The 17336-nt window shown below is 38.3% G+C and overlaps 1 protein-coding gene across 1 annotated transcript in view; it reads left to right on the plus strand.

Annotated features, from left to right (window-relative positions):
- LOC136691657 (gamma-aminobutyric acid receptor subunit gamma-3) overlaps positions 1–16182 on the plus strand; it is a 146032-nt gene extending 129850 nt beyond the window's left edge. Inside the window, exons 6-9 of the mRNA XM_066664330.1 lie at positions 3151–3288; positions 9381–9533; positions 13647–13846; positions 15816–16182. Of these exons, the coding sequence (XP_066520427.1) occupies positions 3151–3288; positions 9381–9533; positions 13647–13846; positions 15816–16094 (770 nt within the window). The 3' untranslated portion in view covers positions 16095–16182. The remainder of the gene's footprint in view (positions 1–3150; positions 3289–9380; positions 9534–13646; positions 13847–15815) is intronic.
- Positions 16183–17336: the final 1154 nt, after the last annotated feature.

The following is a 17336-nucleotide window of genomic DNA, read 5'->3' on the forward strand; positions in this document are numbered from 1 at the left end:
CACTACAGTTGTGGTTTTAGCGCTGAGTTTGGATTACAAGACAGAGGAAAGACTGGCACTGTCAATCTTCTCAAAATGCAGAATAAAACACCAAAAGCCAATCTCACAGTGGCACTTTCAAATTGTTTTTGTCAGATACAGGGCAATTCAAACACAGTTCCATGACGCTGTTTTTCAGTTCCTCAAAAAAAAAAAAATAATAATAATTTAATTAATTATATAATAATTAATTAATTGAATTTAATTTAATCCAGGAAATCACAATAAGTGCATTAAAGAGTGTGTTGTCTGTAGAGGATGTGTACATATCATTTCAAAAATCAATAAGGAATGCAATTTGACAAGTTCTGCCTATATATTTGCATACAGCATTTCACAAGAGATGGCAAAATTGCAGAAGTTGATTTTAATTTGTACTCCACTTACTACATACAGTAGCTGGAACTCTTTTGCTGATTCTACGGAAACCTATTTTCTGGTTGATTTCACCCAGGATTTGGAGTCCATGCAAGGCCAGTAATTGTTCCTTACTGTTCCGTGGCGTGACCCATGGGATTCACTCAGGCAGAGAAAGTTCATTTTCAGCTCATTCCTAGTACAATTAATAAAAGCACCTTACTTTACCCCAACAAACCTTCATGGGTTACAGTTTCACACGTAATCCCTCTAGTGCCAATTACAGGGATTATGACTCTAATGGAGGCCCAACAGGTACTCATTATGACACACGCAGGGCTGGGACTTAATCAGCCCTCTGAGCTATGTCACTCCCAGAATACACATTTGTTTTAAGGCCACAGTGTAGCAGATGCAGAACTTGTCGCATTGAATAGACTCACTGGAGCAGATGAATTGCTTAGCAATTAGCTGGATCTAGACCAAAAATCAATAGTTCCAGAGAATGCATCGGACAAGCACCTTATTGTTCTGTGCATCCTCGCTCAGGTTAAAAAGCTCCTCCAGACTGATTATGATAATGGAGGACACTTATCGACTTGCAAAAACAAACACATTGCTCAATTAGTTATAGATCCTGAAACCTCTGATATTGAGTTGAATTTTAAAACCTGTCCATGGGGCAATTACCCCAAATTTGATTTTGTTTCTAAACAGCCTACAGATATCGCTGTCTAGTGAGCTGGCTTATCGATTATAGGGCCTAAATCTCACACGGTACATACACGATATCTCAGCACTTAAAAATGCATGTTTGCAAGTGCAAGTGCTCTAGAACTGCAAGTTCTAGATATTGCTCAGCAGAGCCATGTTTAAAACTATAGTTAAAATACTTGTCACATATGAACATAGCTGAGTCCTCTACTAACAGTCATCTTTAATTAAAATTAGATTGCTTGGCAGCAAATGGAAAAAAATAAATAAATAAAATAATTTTTGTAATGTTTGTCAAATCTACAAGCTGCACTTATAGTGTTGCATGACACCTATGATTTGTGATGAATTAATTTTTGCAAAGCAATACTAGTTTTGTAGATTCATGAATTGCCAACATTTCTAATCACTCAACTGGACCAGCTATGTGTATTTTTATGTTCTTGAATAGTTTTAAAAGCTCACCTATAACATTACAAACAACGTTTTGTTTTTGCGATCAGAATAGGAATTTCACTCATGTTTACCAACCAGATGCATGATAAATCTGTTGTAATATGCTCATGTTGTAAGTCCAGCCCTTGGCTGTGTGGGCTTCTCTACACAGTGATTGTAGTGATGTAAAGAGAAGTGTTTGGACACAGCGGTCATTATTGCATTTAGCTCTGTTTTGGTCGCACATTTTAATTACGATCATTAATCATTATCTTTAAACACGGTCAGCAAGATTAACTATATATAGGTGAGCCAGGCTAGATGGAATCTGTTTTCAAGTGGAGAATAATCTCCTGGGAACAGGTGGTGTACACTAAACAACCAAGAGGAACATTTTAAAATTCTTTGTAATAAAGTCTTGGTCACTACCCCAATTTATGTGGGCATAAATCCCATGACGGGTGTAATCTAAACAACAGGATTTATTTATAAAATACTTGTTGAGACTTGTACTGTGCACTGAGTAGACATAGTAACACCAGCCTGCTGCAGGTATTCAGACTGTAGAGAAGAGTATAACACCCTGGCCTCCACTCAACAGACTGCAGTTTGATTCCTCACCCAGGTAAAAGCATCTTGCTGTATGAAAAAAAATACCTGGGTACATATACTGAAAATCAGTTTCTTATGTAAAATAATTTGACTGGGAATTATTCAGTATAAGACTGACAAATGCAGTTTATGTACTGTGGGCTACATCAAACCTAGGGCTGGACAATATGGCCAACATTTATGTCATGATATATTTCTTAATTTTGGTTAGATACAATATATTTCTGATAGTGATATGAACAGTATTAAATGGAAAAACAAGAAAACAAGAAACATGATGAGACCACCAAATATAAACCTGTATTGACTTTGTCAATGTTAATACATTTGAACTACATTTTTAACTGAGTGCACTGAACTAACAACAGTGCCCTGTAATGAAATTTTAGTCAGTGACAGATGTTGTAAATAATGTATAATGAAATGTTTAAAATGTGTTTTAAAATCATAGAATTGATATTGAAATATTTTATATTGCCATATATATTGATACTGAATTATTGTCCAGCCCTAGTTAAACCAACAGTGTTATTTTTGCAAAAGCAGTCGTTATGCATCATGTTGCCTTGATATTTTGAGGTCTCTGCAATAGAGATAAGAAAAAAAACCCTCCAATTTCATATATTACCCACCAAGCCATCTTCAAGAAATTGATTTGAGATTAGAATCCTGAGTCTTATGGGACAGTTCTCTCTGGGGCTTTTCATGGCCATTGTCCTAGAACACATGGCTGTGTGTGAAAAAGACGTGTACCTAAAGGTCAGTTCCAGCATCAAGATTGACGCTGAGCAATATAGAACCCAACCGCTCATTTACTGGCTTTCTCCTCGCGTTCTCGGTCTTAATTTGGCTGCAGAGTGGCTTTTTATTAGCAGGTTCCTGGTCACAAACTAACGTCAGTGAGCAAGCCCCAAAGCTTAGTTGCACTCAGACATCCATCACCACTGTGTAAGGCCTTAGAGGTCATTGCCTTGTGCTCTATGGTACTTACAGATGGATACCCACGAGACGAAATGATTTACAAGTGGAGAAAGAATTCAGTGGAGGCGGCCGATCAGAAATCCTGGAGGCTCTACCAGTTCGACTTCATGGGCCTGAGGAACACCACAGACATCATCCAGACGACGGCAGGTAACCACATCATTGGTGTGTGCTTTATTTCAGATTTCATGTACACAATCGCTTTTAATTTGATTTGTTAGTGTTGACAATGGCCATTATTGTGACAGAGCTCAGTCCAGGGGACTCAGGCCAGAGGAAATGTCAGCTGATAAAATAAGGATGTCTTGACATTTTCTTAGGGCTTAATAAGTACCAGTGTGGGCATGGCCAGAGTTCCCTAGCACCACAGATTACACACATCCTCACCCTCAAATGCCAAATGAAATTATTTATTTTGGGTAGGGATTTGGAGAAGCAATTTTTCACTTATGGATATCCTAATGTTGTACATTTGAAAAAGAAGTTTGAATTGACTGCCATTTAATATCAGTTGAAGGACAACAATTAACTTGAATCCTGGTGCAAAAAGTCATTTGATGTCATGACAACTTACATCACATGTAATAGAGATAGAAAGACAGACATAAATGGTCACATGACACCATGTCAGCATTAGACAGCATGTTTCAAGTCAGTGCAACAATAACTTTCCAGCAACACACACACAGAAATGACATTTATATTAAACTCAAATTATGTTAGTTTCTCATTATGTAAATTCATTAAAATTATATAGACTAAAATTTTCAATTCAATTCTTTCAACAGTAGGGTTTCCCACAGAAAAACGGTTAGTCAAGTTGATCCCCTTTGTGGACCGGGTCATGGTACACAACGACCTTGTAACCGCTCCCAAGTGTGCTCCTGTTAGGAATCAAAGCCCAAGAAATTGTTATTAAAATCCACTGATACTTTGTGAATTATGTGCTCTGTGTGTTGTTTGGACGCTTTGAGGGACTTCCACGATGGATTGAGTGTAGAGTTGACTCATTCAGTGAATCTGCTGGGTGAGGGGGTTTAAGTTTAGCTGCCAATGACTGTCTAGATCCCGGCCCCCTCAAAAGCGAGAAACTTCTGGAGGCAAAAGTGAGAGTGAAGGAACTTCTGGAGAAGAAGTGCAACTGAGAAAATGCGTAATGAAAGCGAAAACGGATTCTTGCAGAATATTAAACTCAAATTAGACGATTATATAAAGAAATATTCTCGTTACAAACCTTTTTTTATAACTATCAATATTAATGATAGTTTTCTCAATTACAAAATATCATTTATTGGTTATGGATTCTGTTTTTTGGTTCTCAGAACTTTAGAGCCTATTATGATGCCATAGAATAGTGGAATAAACTTTTGGAACTTTGGAGGATCTCTTATTATTGATTGTTTTCTACAAAGGATTGATTAATCACAGATCACTGGACATAGCAGAAAGCCACACGTACATACATATCGGAACCCTTGAAGAAACTGAACAAATTGCGTCAGTGGGGAGAGGGGGTGGACGACGTTGTCAATCTGTAAGCATTGCAGGAAACCCTAAACAACATTGGTCTCAATGAGAAAATAAATAAACAATTTAAAGGTACAAGGGTTAAATTAACACACAACTAGTTACTATAGATTAGAATGAGCAAAAAGTAACAGATGACACCTTTTATTGTTAATGTAAAGAAAAACAAGCAATAGATGTTCAGCTCTATTGTGTGTTTGTATATACTCAGGTCTTGTCCTCATTTCCAATTTACAGTGAGCATGTCATATCATGCCAAACACTTCTGAGATGTGAGTGAGACATTCTGATCCTTCAGAGCTGTTATGGCACCTCAAACAGAGGTGCCATAAGAGGGGTTTGTGTATGAGTTTTTCGGCACAGTAAGGGCATCATGCTGTAAAATGGCTGCCAAATGCAGCACTAAGTGTGATATAGACACAAAGGTCAGCAGAATTAATGGAGCATGAATTGTACTTGTACCATCCCTGTTTTTGATCCCTGCTTGTAAAGGAAGGAGTGACCATTTAGAACACACTCTGATTGAAGAATATCAACAGCAGAATGTTAACTGTCAAGTTCATTTGAACCATATTACAGGGTCATTTCACATATAAACTGAGGTCACCATGTACACAGATGCACTGAATTCAAATGATTTTAAAACATACTTCATTTTCACATAAACCAAATTTATCTCATGGACTTTTAGCTTACAGTGAAATTATGCATTTTATTATAAAAAATGTAACTGTTCTAATGCTACTATAGTTATAACAGCAGTCAGAGAGGAGTTGTTGCCACAGCAGTAATAACACAACAACTGGTGTCATAACAGAAGAACTGACACAACAGCACTGATAAAACATCAGCCATAACCGCAGTTACAGTCAGCCATAAATGTTGTCACATTGGTCATAATACAAGAAGAGCCTTAACTAAAGAATTGACAACAGCTCTGATGACAGTAGACATACTACAATATCAATCATACCAGCACTCAAATCAGTCATAACAGCAGTCAACACAAGTCATAAATAAAGAGTCAAAACAACAGCTGTAAAAGCTGTAACAGACATATCAGACAATATCACTCCTAATACTACATTTGTCATAACCGAAGAGCAGTCACAACATATGAAGTCATAGCGCAACAGGAGTTCTAACACAACAAGAGTTATCATTTTACCACTGATCACACAATAGCCATTATAAAGCAGTTATAACAATCATAACAGAGCAGCTGTCAGAAAAAAAAAAAAACGCAGTAAAAAAACTACATTTACAACAGCAGTCAAAAGGCAACAGCAATCATACGATCAGGCCCAGTTACAGATAAAAATCACCAACAATCATATCACAAAAGCTGTCATAACAGCGGTCAGAAAATAACACCAACTGTTACAACACTAACAGTAAACAAACAGCAGACCAACAGGAACAAAACTCTTAGTAGCAGCCATAACAGCACATTCATAACAAAAGACAGTTTGTAGTGACAAAGCTTTAAAAAACACTTCAAATATTTTCTCTGAAGACAGAGAAATAAGTCATGAAATGTACAGAAATGTCAACCTGCCACAGAAATGAAATTTTATATATAAAAAAAAATATATATATATATGGAGGGGGAGGGGAATAAATCCATGAAGGATGCAATTAAACCCAAGTAAGTGCTATGACATTTTCAAGTTTGCTGTTACCTTCTTTTATAAAAACCATTTCCAGGTGACAAGGAGGGCTTCTGAAAGACCATAAAGGTTTTCAGCTCCATCTTCACAGAAAAAATTTCTCTGGCTATGAAGCTGAATAGGTGCCTATATGTCCAACACAACGATGGACATCATCCTCTGATAAAATCACAAAATATTGATGTATAATTTTCCCATTGCTATGACTTTTTGATTAGCATAGTTTAGTATATTGGTAGACCAGATTATGTAGTGATGTAACAAACTAAGATAAACATGAACGGTTTTGTTGCAGAGTGCTGAGGTCTGTGTTTTCAGTGGACAATGGTAGCTTATTATCAATGTCAAAACACAACCTAGTGTCTCTAAAATGGTAGCATACAAAGAAAAAAGTGTGGGGGGGACATTATTTTAATTTAAGATAATATTACAGGACCCCCCCCCCAAAATAAAAAAATAATAACTGGTCAGCCAGAGTAAAGATCAGGTGCTGTTTTCATACTATGTCAATAAATGTAAAACCTCACAAATAGAGAAACAGGTTCCAACAGTGATGATCCCACAGTGGTGTTACAGGACAAACAAGTGATATAATTAATATTTTACAAAAACGAAAAAAAAAGATGAAAGAGATGAGTAACACTTAAGTTTTTGGTGTTTTCAAAGATTATTGGAGCCAATATATGTATAAGCACACAGGCACAGTACAAAATGTGCTTTCATATGACTCTAATATTCACTCAATGCCTCGGAGGCCAAAACTAATCACAAAAAAACTACACAACACCACTTACTGACTGCACATTGTCAGCATAGTGCAGGATTTAAAAGACCAAGAAATAATGGAGCCGTCAGGTCTGTACAAAAGAGAAAATGAAAGGTCAGAGACAAACAGCTAGTGCGGCTAATAAGTGAAATTCTTTCCCACTGAAACATAAGGAGCATATTTCTGCTTAGGGTAGAGACATTACGCACTGCACCGACTCGTATGTGCACGACACGGCCAGTCATTTGTAGACTGCTCATCCAATGTGTCTTTGAGGTCACGTACTGATGTCAGGAGATTGGGTCTGTATCACAAACACCAAGCTTATAATTCACTAATTATAAGGAGTGTATTTAAACACTGATGACTGGATAAGGAACACCTACATTGTATCTACACTCATCAATTTTATAAGTCCCACTAACCACACAGGAGCCATGTGTAGTTCTACAATCAGAGTGTAGCCCAACGAGGTGTGTCAAAGAAGTGGAAAGTGAGTGGATACAGTGTTTAAAATCTCCAGCAGCACTGCTGTGCCTGATCCACTGGTACCAGCACAACACACCATGTCAGGGTCACTGAAGCACTGAGCATGACTCACTACACATATCTTACCTGCTCTGATAGTTGAAGGGCAGGGTGAAGTGAAGATATAGCATGCAGAGAAACAGGTGGATTATAGTCTGAATTGTGAATCTACAAAGTGCTCCTGTATGGCCAGTGGAGCTGATAAAATGGACAAGGTAGGTGATTACTAATCCAGTGATCATTCAGGGTAGTGTACATTGGAGTCCTGGGCCTCCATCTAGCCACTAGTAAGTTGCCATTGCTGAAGGAATTCTCCCAACAACATGCCTTTGAGACACTGGAGCTAATTTTCGCCTGGTTTTAAATGGCTGAGAAAAATAAACAAAAAAACGGATGCCTCTAGATGCCCAAACTTTAGTAAATAGAGCAGAATGTTCTGTACAGTCCTTCCTCAGATGCATATGGATGAGGAGAGAAACACATTTTGCATATTTCCATGTACATGGCCCACAAAATGGTAAGTGTGGGTGCCAGTTTAGACCGTAATGGGCAGAATGCACCCTATTGTCTCCTGAAACTCTCCTCCAGATGGCTTAGTACACTCTAAGAAAAAAGGTACGGTAGAGGTATATTATTGATCACTAAAGGTCCAAAAAGTGTAAATGTACATTTTAAAAGGTACAACAGTGGTTTTAACATCCAGTTTTTTACTTAAAAAGCACATTACTTTTTCTTCTCCAGAAGGACAGGTGAATATTGGTATGATTTCATGATAGAACTTTGTAAAATAAAATAACATAACATAAGTCCTGGAGATGAAACTGGGGGTATGAAATCAGCAAAATTTTACAATGTAAAATTAGAATAAGGTACAATTATGTTCCCTTATTAAAGGTATTTAATATGTGGCCTTCAGGGTACAACCACTGTGACATTATTTCTGACAGCGCATAAATTACCAAGTTGGCCTTTATTCATCAAAGTTGAAAATTGTTTGTAAAATGAGCATATGCAAATTTCATGGACTGTTTTCATATTCATGAATTTCATATTTAATGTACAACCAACAATCACGTTTTTTGCGAGTGTGTGTGTAAACGCTAACTTAATGCTGGATTTCACACACTGAACTGGACTATTCAACGGCACTCAAACTACCAACTGTTGCCATGTTGTACAAAAGACTGATGAACAAGAGGAATGGTTTGTTTATTATAAAACTAAGCACAAATATCTAATTTGCGCTTATTTTTATTTAATGAATAGTTTAATGAATAATGTCCACTGTTTTTCAAGAGGCTGTGCTCTAAAGCAGTAACACATTACTTTTTTAAAAATAGACCTAATTAAAATATGTACAATATATTTCCCTCTGTATATTACACAATATATGTAGAAGATTTTTGAAACCTCTGCTAGAGAGAGATAGCAGTGGGTGAACATTTGGGTAGTGGAAATCACAGGCATTTACCTGTCCCACAGATGGGTTGTATAATCTCCATAAGCACTGTCAATAGAATGGAACACTCTGAAGCAGCTGCCCATGAAATTTAGATAACCAGGCCCAGGCTAGAGAAACACTGGCCGAGGGGGGGTGTCTACAAACATTATAACATTTTAATTACCTTAGCTAGTAATTGTGTGGAAAACTTTTATACATATGGATACACTGAAGCTCGCCGCTTTGCTTTTATCAGTCTGTTCTCATATGCATTTCAGTAGTAACCACACTGCTCTGATTCCTCCACTAGGTGACTATGTGGTGATGACGGTTTATTTTGACCTGAGCAGAAGAATGGGCTACTTCACCATTCAGACCTACATCCCCTGCATCCTGACCGTGGTCCTCTCCTGGGTTTCCTTCTGGATTAAAAAAGATGCAACACCAGCCAGAACAGCTCTAGGTACAGCCAAGCAACAAAACCACATTCTTCAGATATTTAAGTCCCATTTCACACTGCCGTGTGGCTCACTGTGGCCATTATTTGTTGGCAGACTCCACATTCTCATGCACTGGATTTCAAACAGGCTTATAGCAAATGATGCCATTTATTATAATGAACGTCTCTAAATATGATTTTATGTCGTCCCTTTCATACATATCTCTTAAAGCTGTGATTTTAATTAAAAAAAGATATTTCATTATATATGAGATATATATGCTATGACTATTTTAAATGCATCAACCAGGAATATACCTTCCCTTTGTGCTTTTTTTAATGACCTTAGCCCTAGCTTAAGTCCATTCAATACTGTGCGAAAGTGAGATTTTATTCATCAGCAGGGGAATAATAAGGAGGAAACGTCTAATAGAAGATTGCAACTAAATACAACAATAATAAAATAATGTGTTGTGTGCTACTCACTTGCCTTCTATCCAGACTGTATTCATTTCTGGAGACTTGTATACGGTTTTTAAAAAGATATCAGCTGGGATAGGTATCCGCATTTCCTGAGCTCAGAAACAGGTTGTATTCTTCTACTTCTCATGATCCAATAAAAAACCCAAACACAGTAACTGATGTTGATGAAGTTGTAAAGAGACCGGTTCATTGTTCTGAGAACATCAGGACCCCACTGTGTCTGTTTCCTTTGCTCAGTACCTGATACTTGACAGTTACACATTCTCTCAGACCCAGTGTCGAGTAGCAGTGTTCTCACAGTGGAGAGATAGACAAACACTGTGGATTTGTCTCAAATATGAGGAAAACATACAGCTTGATTTTCTTCTCCATCTTAACAGATAAAAATATTAACTGGTTATCTGACAGGGATACGCCTTGCATGGCTGCTACGAGTCCACTCATGTTCTTTGACTGTCCCCCATCCTATATATCCCTGTAGTTAAAGTTAGTTTCTTCAGAAATCTCTCCTGAAAATGAATAATTTGTACTTGGGGGCAATTTGTGTAGAAATTAATTCAACCAGTGGTGGTCTCAGACATTTTCACATTACCATAAAATCCGCTATTTTGACAGCTCCTGGTTTAGTACTTTAACATTAAGTTTAAGTACATTTTTTAAGCTAAAACTGAATCTATCAGAAAAATTCATAATTAGAAGCAAAGCTATCCTTGTTCTACCATTATTCTGTCGTCCTTCATGAATGCTGGCCTTTGATGTTTTATGTCTTTGTTGCTGATCTGTTCTTTGCTTTTGTGAAGTTGTATTGTTTTGGTTTCTTTTCTATTGGCTTTTCGCATTTCTTTAATGCTTCCTGCTTTCAATAAGCATGTGCAGCCCTGCTCACTGTTTGTTCAAGGTAATTTCTTTCAGTTATTCTTATCCTCTATCCCCCGTTTGATTCCTTGTATTATTGGTTCATTTTTGAGATTTGTTTTGGTGTTGGTCACATTGTTTGCTGTGGTTTTGTTCCTACCTTTGTAAAGTCCTTAAATGTGTGCATTTGTGTGCAAGACAATTACCTGAGATTCTACTTACATTTACTCCAGTGCGTGAACACTATAAGGGAAAAGGCATGTTTAGAGATGAACATCAATAATATATGATATAGTTGGAGCCGTTGGCATTCGTAGGAAGCTGGACCCCCTTGCACAGTTCTTTAAGCTGTTTTTAGTGTTTGTACTACATACTCAGTCTGTAACAATACATGGACTCAAGGATAGATTTAGGCGGCACTTTGCTCTCACATATGTAGAATGCAAAAAGCATTATTTGGCTGCACTGATAATGATTAGCTTTGTAAGCAGCATCTGACATCAAACACAATGAGGGGATGGTCTTTTGTACTCAAAATAATAGAGGGTTAAACAGCCAGTTCAGTTAGTAGCTAGACTAAGTGCCCTTTTATATCATCTCTGTCACAACCCAGAAAATAAACCTCATTCCTACTCAGCCACCAACAACTCAGTCAACAAGACCCGTCCTTTTAATCTGTGAAAATCGGAAATGTGCGATAATCCATAAATCTCACATTCGTCCATTTCTCGGAATTGGCTGCTGACCTTCCTAACCCCGTTCTGAACAGGTCCACTGGTAAACAGATCTGACAGAGAAGGCCCCTTGTGTTTTTTCAAGATAACAACGGGATCGCCGGTAGACAAAGCCCATCGGTTTTATCCTGCAGCTCATACACAAGAAAGGATAATGCAGTGAGGGTGAAATAAGAAAGGAAAAGACTGGTGTTTCCTGTATTGGGAAAGAACAACAGCAGGCAAGTCAGTTCAGGATGGAAAGAAAAATGAATGCAATTAATCTGTCTGACAAAAGCAGTCATTATGCTTTCGGCTGAGACAAAAGAAAATGGGCTCAAAAACTAGAGATTTGTTTTACAGGCATCCACTTCGATCGCTGGAGTCCAGAAAGACAGACGGAGGAGATATATATATATATATATATATATATATATAGAGAGAGAGAGAGAGAGAGAGAGAGAGCTTACTGTCACAGCCATGGAAATATCATACCAAACAAGCAACAGATCACGGTCTGGACTTGAAGAGGGAAATTTAGCCTGAGGTAAACCTAGTGGATTTAATAGCTAGCTAGATTTAATTAGTGGGAGATTTAAAAAAAAAATAAATAAATAAAATTAATAAATAACAAAATTGTTTGTCACTGCCAGCTAGTACTTCACTCTCCGAGCTTGGTTGCATTATGTGTTTATGGGAGACTGAAGGCTAGCACATGGCTCCACTGAGACGTGCCCGTATGCCAATATTATGACATATTCATTTTAGAAAATAATATGTACGGGGAAGAAAAATAAATAAAAACATAAATAAATAAATAACATTTATAACTCTCCCACTATCTGGCTCATACTGGCTACAGCTATTGCTATTGTTATTGTTGAAACTAAAAAGCAGACACTGAAAATGCAATGTTGCTGTGTATCTGTGAGCTGCCAGCTTAGTTCAACACTGAGACAATGGAATCGTGATCACACCCCCCCCCCCACCTCCTCCCTTTCCACATCCTGCAGTAGCAGTAGAGCAGAGAGCTGGAGTGGGTTAGTGTGGCAGTTTGGATCTGCTGTATTCCAGCGAGCTCTAAACTCAAACAGTCCTTTGACTAAGCGCTGGTGTACGAAGGAAAGGCAGTCTAACATGTTGAGATAATGACTGTGGCCAGCGGTGGCAGAGCGGATAGGAAGGGAGTGAGAAACATCCGCCCGAAATAGATGTGGCTCGCTTGTTTCCATAGAAACCTCTGGAAAACAGTGGCACAGGCAGTGGGGTTTTGGAGGCAACTCTATAATGTCGAAGGAAGCCTGAGCCTCCGAGTGTGAATGTGGAAGTCTTAGTCTGGCTGTGTGGGTGGGATTTTTCAATTTGAAGATTTTGCATTTATATCAGTGGCTAAAGAAAAGGTGTCAAATGAAGGGACAAAATACTAACTCAGTCACAGAGGTGCAACCGTACATCATTACAAGATCTATATGCACACAAAATGTGTTTGACAGTCAAGGTGCTGGCGGCGTCCGTTCTTCAACAATAATAATAACAACAACAACAACAACTTTGAGCAGTGCTGATGTCTCTGTAGTGGGACAGAAATGCTTTTATGGATGCTTTGTGGATGTGTCCTGTTCATATAACTTGTTGGAATTAGTCAAAATAACTGTTGTTCAATCATTTTTCCACAATTTGAAAGTACTTCAGGATTTGTGTGTATATCAAAATATGCATACTAAATGATACAAAATAAGTATTTATTTAGTTCACCTTTGTCACATGCCATGTACCGGTTGTAGCCTCCAACTAATAGCTTGAGCTCAAATAAACAAACATTACTCCCTACTGCCCTCTATGTATATTAAAGCACTAGACAGATTTGCTTCCTATTGTTGGCTTTTGTGCTACCACCAGTTAAAAAGCATCACATTTGCATTGCTTTGAAATCAACACATGCCAGAAAATCTGAATATTTACAGGCATTTTTTTATTAATGCCAATGGGATCAAATAATAATTGTGACAGTCCTATTGCTGCATTGTGCATAGTATTAATTTCAATCTCTGGAAACAACATCTAATACTTTTTCTCTGTCCTGCAGGAATAACCACAGTGTTGACTATGACCACACTCAGCACAGTGGCCAGGACATCACTGCCCAGAGTGTCATACGTCACAGCTATGGATCTCTTTGTCACAGTCTGTTTCCTGTTTGTGTTTGCGGCGCTCATGGAGTACGCAACACTCAACTATTACTCATACAGCGCTCGCAGACCCAGCTGTAACAAAACCAAGAGATCGGTAAGAGATTTCTACTAAAGCACGATGTCCTTCTAGGATGTTACGGACTGGGTATTTTACCTGGAATAGTCAGCATTGCTTGCAATCAGGCTCTTTATACAGTTCATTTGTGTTCTTCTAGAACTACGTCACGGTTAGTCAGCAGGTGTGTTCACGTCCTGAATTATTGCGAGCACTCTTCAGTAAGTCACAGTAAAGTACATAATGAGTCCCAGCGCTCATAAGCCCACTTCAAATCAGCACCTCAGGCCCATTTCCATTTACTTTTGCAAATAGTACACTATGAGTTATACAATAGTCTTTTGCTGCTCTCTGGGCTAAAATGGCACCTGAAAGCAGGATTAAGCTTGTACCATTTCAACAAAAATGACACAACGTGAACTTGGGTGACATTTTGACACTGCTGTGTGGCTTCTGGAAGAGCTGTGAAAGTAAGGGCTAAGGGCTGACCTCACATTTGTCTCTCTCCCCTCAATTAGAGCAGAGGTGGATTACAGCAGCTGGCATGTGGAGCTTGGAGGTCCCTGGAGAACTCAAATCACTCAGAGATGCCATGATGGAGATTCTGGCCTTTAACTAATCTCCTCTGTAAGGGAGGAAAAAAAAAGCAATAATTTAAGGCCTGTCCCTCAAAACTCTGCCAGGCTGCCAGACAGGCTTAGATTTGCCCTGTAATATTCCTAGTATAAATATTTACACTATGGTTCATATTGTGTGGCCAATATAAATGTTAAGGAGCCAATCTTTTTGATAACCAATCATATAAGCTGGTATAATTTTATAGTTCTATTTCAGATTTACATTAAACAAGTGCTTCACTGACTGAAATCATATCTGATAACCAATGATGAAATTTCCTGTCATTATTGTTCTAATAAAAAAAACCCCTCTGTTCCCAATATTCATTAATGCATGATAAAGTTTTTTTGATTGCATATAAAATTGCATACTTTTAACTAGATGGCATTGTGCGTTCTGATCCATCAGTACATCCTTCACTGCTCAGTTATATTAAATGTTTAAACAGAGTGGTTATACTGAGCTGCTTGATGCCACAAAAATCTAAGCCAGTGCCACACCAAAAAGGCACAGTATTGATCGGTTCATAACTGCAGACTTAATTTACTAAGAATATTGATTCTGTCTAAAAGAGTATCCAAGTTATTGTGTATTTAGAGAAATGTGGAGAGTGTCCTATATTGGGGGAGGAAAAAAATTAATAAATAAAAATAAAATTTAATTTAAAAAAAAAAAATCAAGCGGATTTTACTCTATCAGTATTAAATACATGCAAATGACTAAATGTACTTACACCCATATCTGACAATTAAGGGTTACCGAAGATCAAATATGCAGTTGGATGAAGCACTGGTCTTATGGCATAATTTGTTTCTAAATTATTGCTAGTTTGATTCACAACGTACGTTCTATTTCTATAGTAGCAGGCACAGCAGGTGAGATGTCCACATTTTCTCTCCAATCAGTCATTCTGATTAGATCTGATCCCTGCTGAGATACAAATAATAACCATGGCAATTTTCTACTAAACAAATATAGCCCTAAACGAAATCTCCTTTGAATAATCACTTTCACCATATATTTGTGCTTGTGTGTCGTAATGGTGTGATAAGCAATGAAGACATGCATTGGGAAACTGTCATTTACCAAAGTGTTGAGCACTCTGTAATGTTCGTAATAGCAGAGAGATAGATGGCGGCTGGAGCTCAGTCTCTGGAGGGGAAGTGCATGTTAAATCAATGAGCTCATTCTTTTGAATGACAGACGGCATCAGCGTGAACTGGTTCAGATGCAAAGCATGTTTCTCAGCAGCAGAAAATCATTTCCCGAGTAGCCGTGAACAAGTCACAACTCTATCCGGCTTGTGTGAGAAGATATAGCATATGTTTTTGAGGCAGAGCATATGCGAGTCTGCCAAGTGTTGTACCTCAGCACTGTGATTGTGTTACAGAACTACTCGGTGCTGGATGTGGGACCTCCTCCTACAGTCATCGCACTCAACAACTCCATGTACTGGCAGGAGTTTGACGATGCCTGCATATACGAGTGCCTGGATGGAAAAGACTGCCAGAGCTTCTTCTGCTGCTACGAGGAGTGCAAAGGAGGGGCGTGGAGACGGGGCAGAGTCCACATAGACATCCTAGAACTAGACGCATACTCTCGTGTCTTCTTTCCCACCTCTTTCCTATTGTTCAACGTTGTCTACTGGGTAGGCTACCTCTATCTTTAGCAACCCCAGCTCCTCTTCCACCATGCAGAGGACTTAATTCTACGAAAATGGACATGGACGCCGAAGAACAGATCGAACAAATACTTCAAGGTACAGCCTCTACAAACCAATGTTGGTTTCCAGAGAATAAAGGAACAAAATAAGCAACTGCTCAAAAAAAGACCTCTCCAGTAGGTTAGGAAAGACATGAAAAGTGAAACATTGCCATAACAATGCTACAACAGATACTCTGAAACCCTTAAAGTAAGCAGCCTGGCTCTTTCGACATGGTTGGAAGGGTATTATTATTTTGTCTGGTAGCATTTCCCTGCCAGAAATATTTGCCTTTGTTCTTCAGGTACCAAGGAATAATAATTAAAAAAAAAAAAATCACCATTCACTTATCACAGAAGCTTGACCTGTTTTGGTTGAGCAAGTTGCAGTAAAACATTAAGGGGACAGGGACACCTCAGCCAAGGGTTTAAACTGAAAAGAGCCTTGCTCACCATGTGACCCCTCTGACCTCTAATATCAAGATGGTCCCAGCAGGTGGCTCCTGAACTGGGGAACCTGCCAAGCAGCCAGTCAAAACCAGAGCATGGGGAATCATTCAGAGACATCCACAGTGCCTTCTTCTGGAGGGGTCGCCATCTGCCCGAGAGACAAGGACCACTGACAGGGACAACTCCTGGTTTTGACTGACCGCTGATTTATTCACTACGTGCTTTTTTCCTTTGATGTTTTGATCAACTACTTTTTTTGGTCAGTCACAACTTAGTTTGATGCATTAAATCATTTTAAAATTCATAGTCACTGCATGCTAACAAGTATTAGTCTTAACTCTGAACCTGCACAATTTCAGTACAGCAACACAACAACAAGGTTTTTTGGAATAACATAGCCTATTGGTATAGAGAATAAAGAGGTTTGCCTATATTTATAGCTTTTTTTATATTACAGATTTTCCAAACATGAATGGATTTAGAGTTGAATTATTAAGATCTACTAAAGCAATCCATTTAAATAGTGACTGCATGTGTTATATATAGATCATATCATTCTTAGGCCAAATTTATTTATTACCTGTGGGGCAAAGTTGGGACATGTAATCATATATTGTCAAAATCAGCCCAACTACAGAAAGCGATGCTTGAGCTGTGGAAAGCTTAGATCACTCAGCTTTCTCCCATGTGTTTTTACAATTAGTCGCCATTACTGTCATCTCAGATCAGTGAAGGAGGGGGATCGACTCCAGGCAGTTCA

The sequence above is a fragment of the Hoplias malabaricus genome, chromosome 3, assembly GCF_029633855.1.
Source record: "Hoplias malabaricus isolate fHopMal1 chromosome 3, fHopMal1.hap1, whole genome shotgun sequence".
Taxonomy (NCBI): Eukaryota; Metazoa; Chordata; class Actinopteri; order Characiformes; family Erythrinidae; genus Hoplias; species Hoplias malabaricus.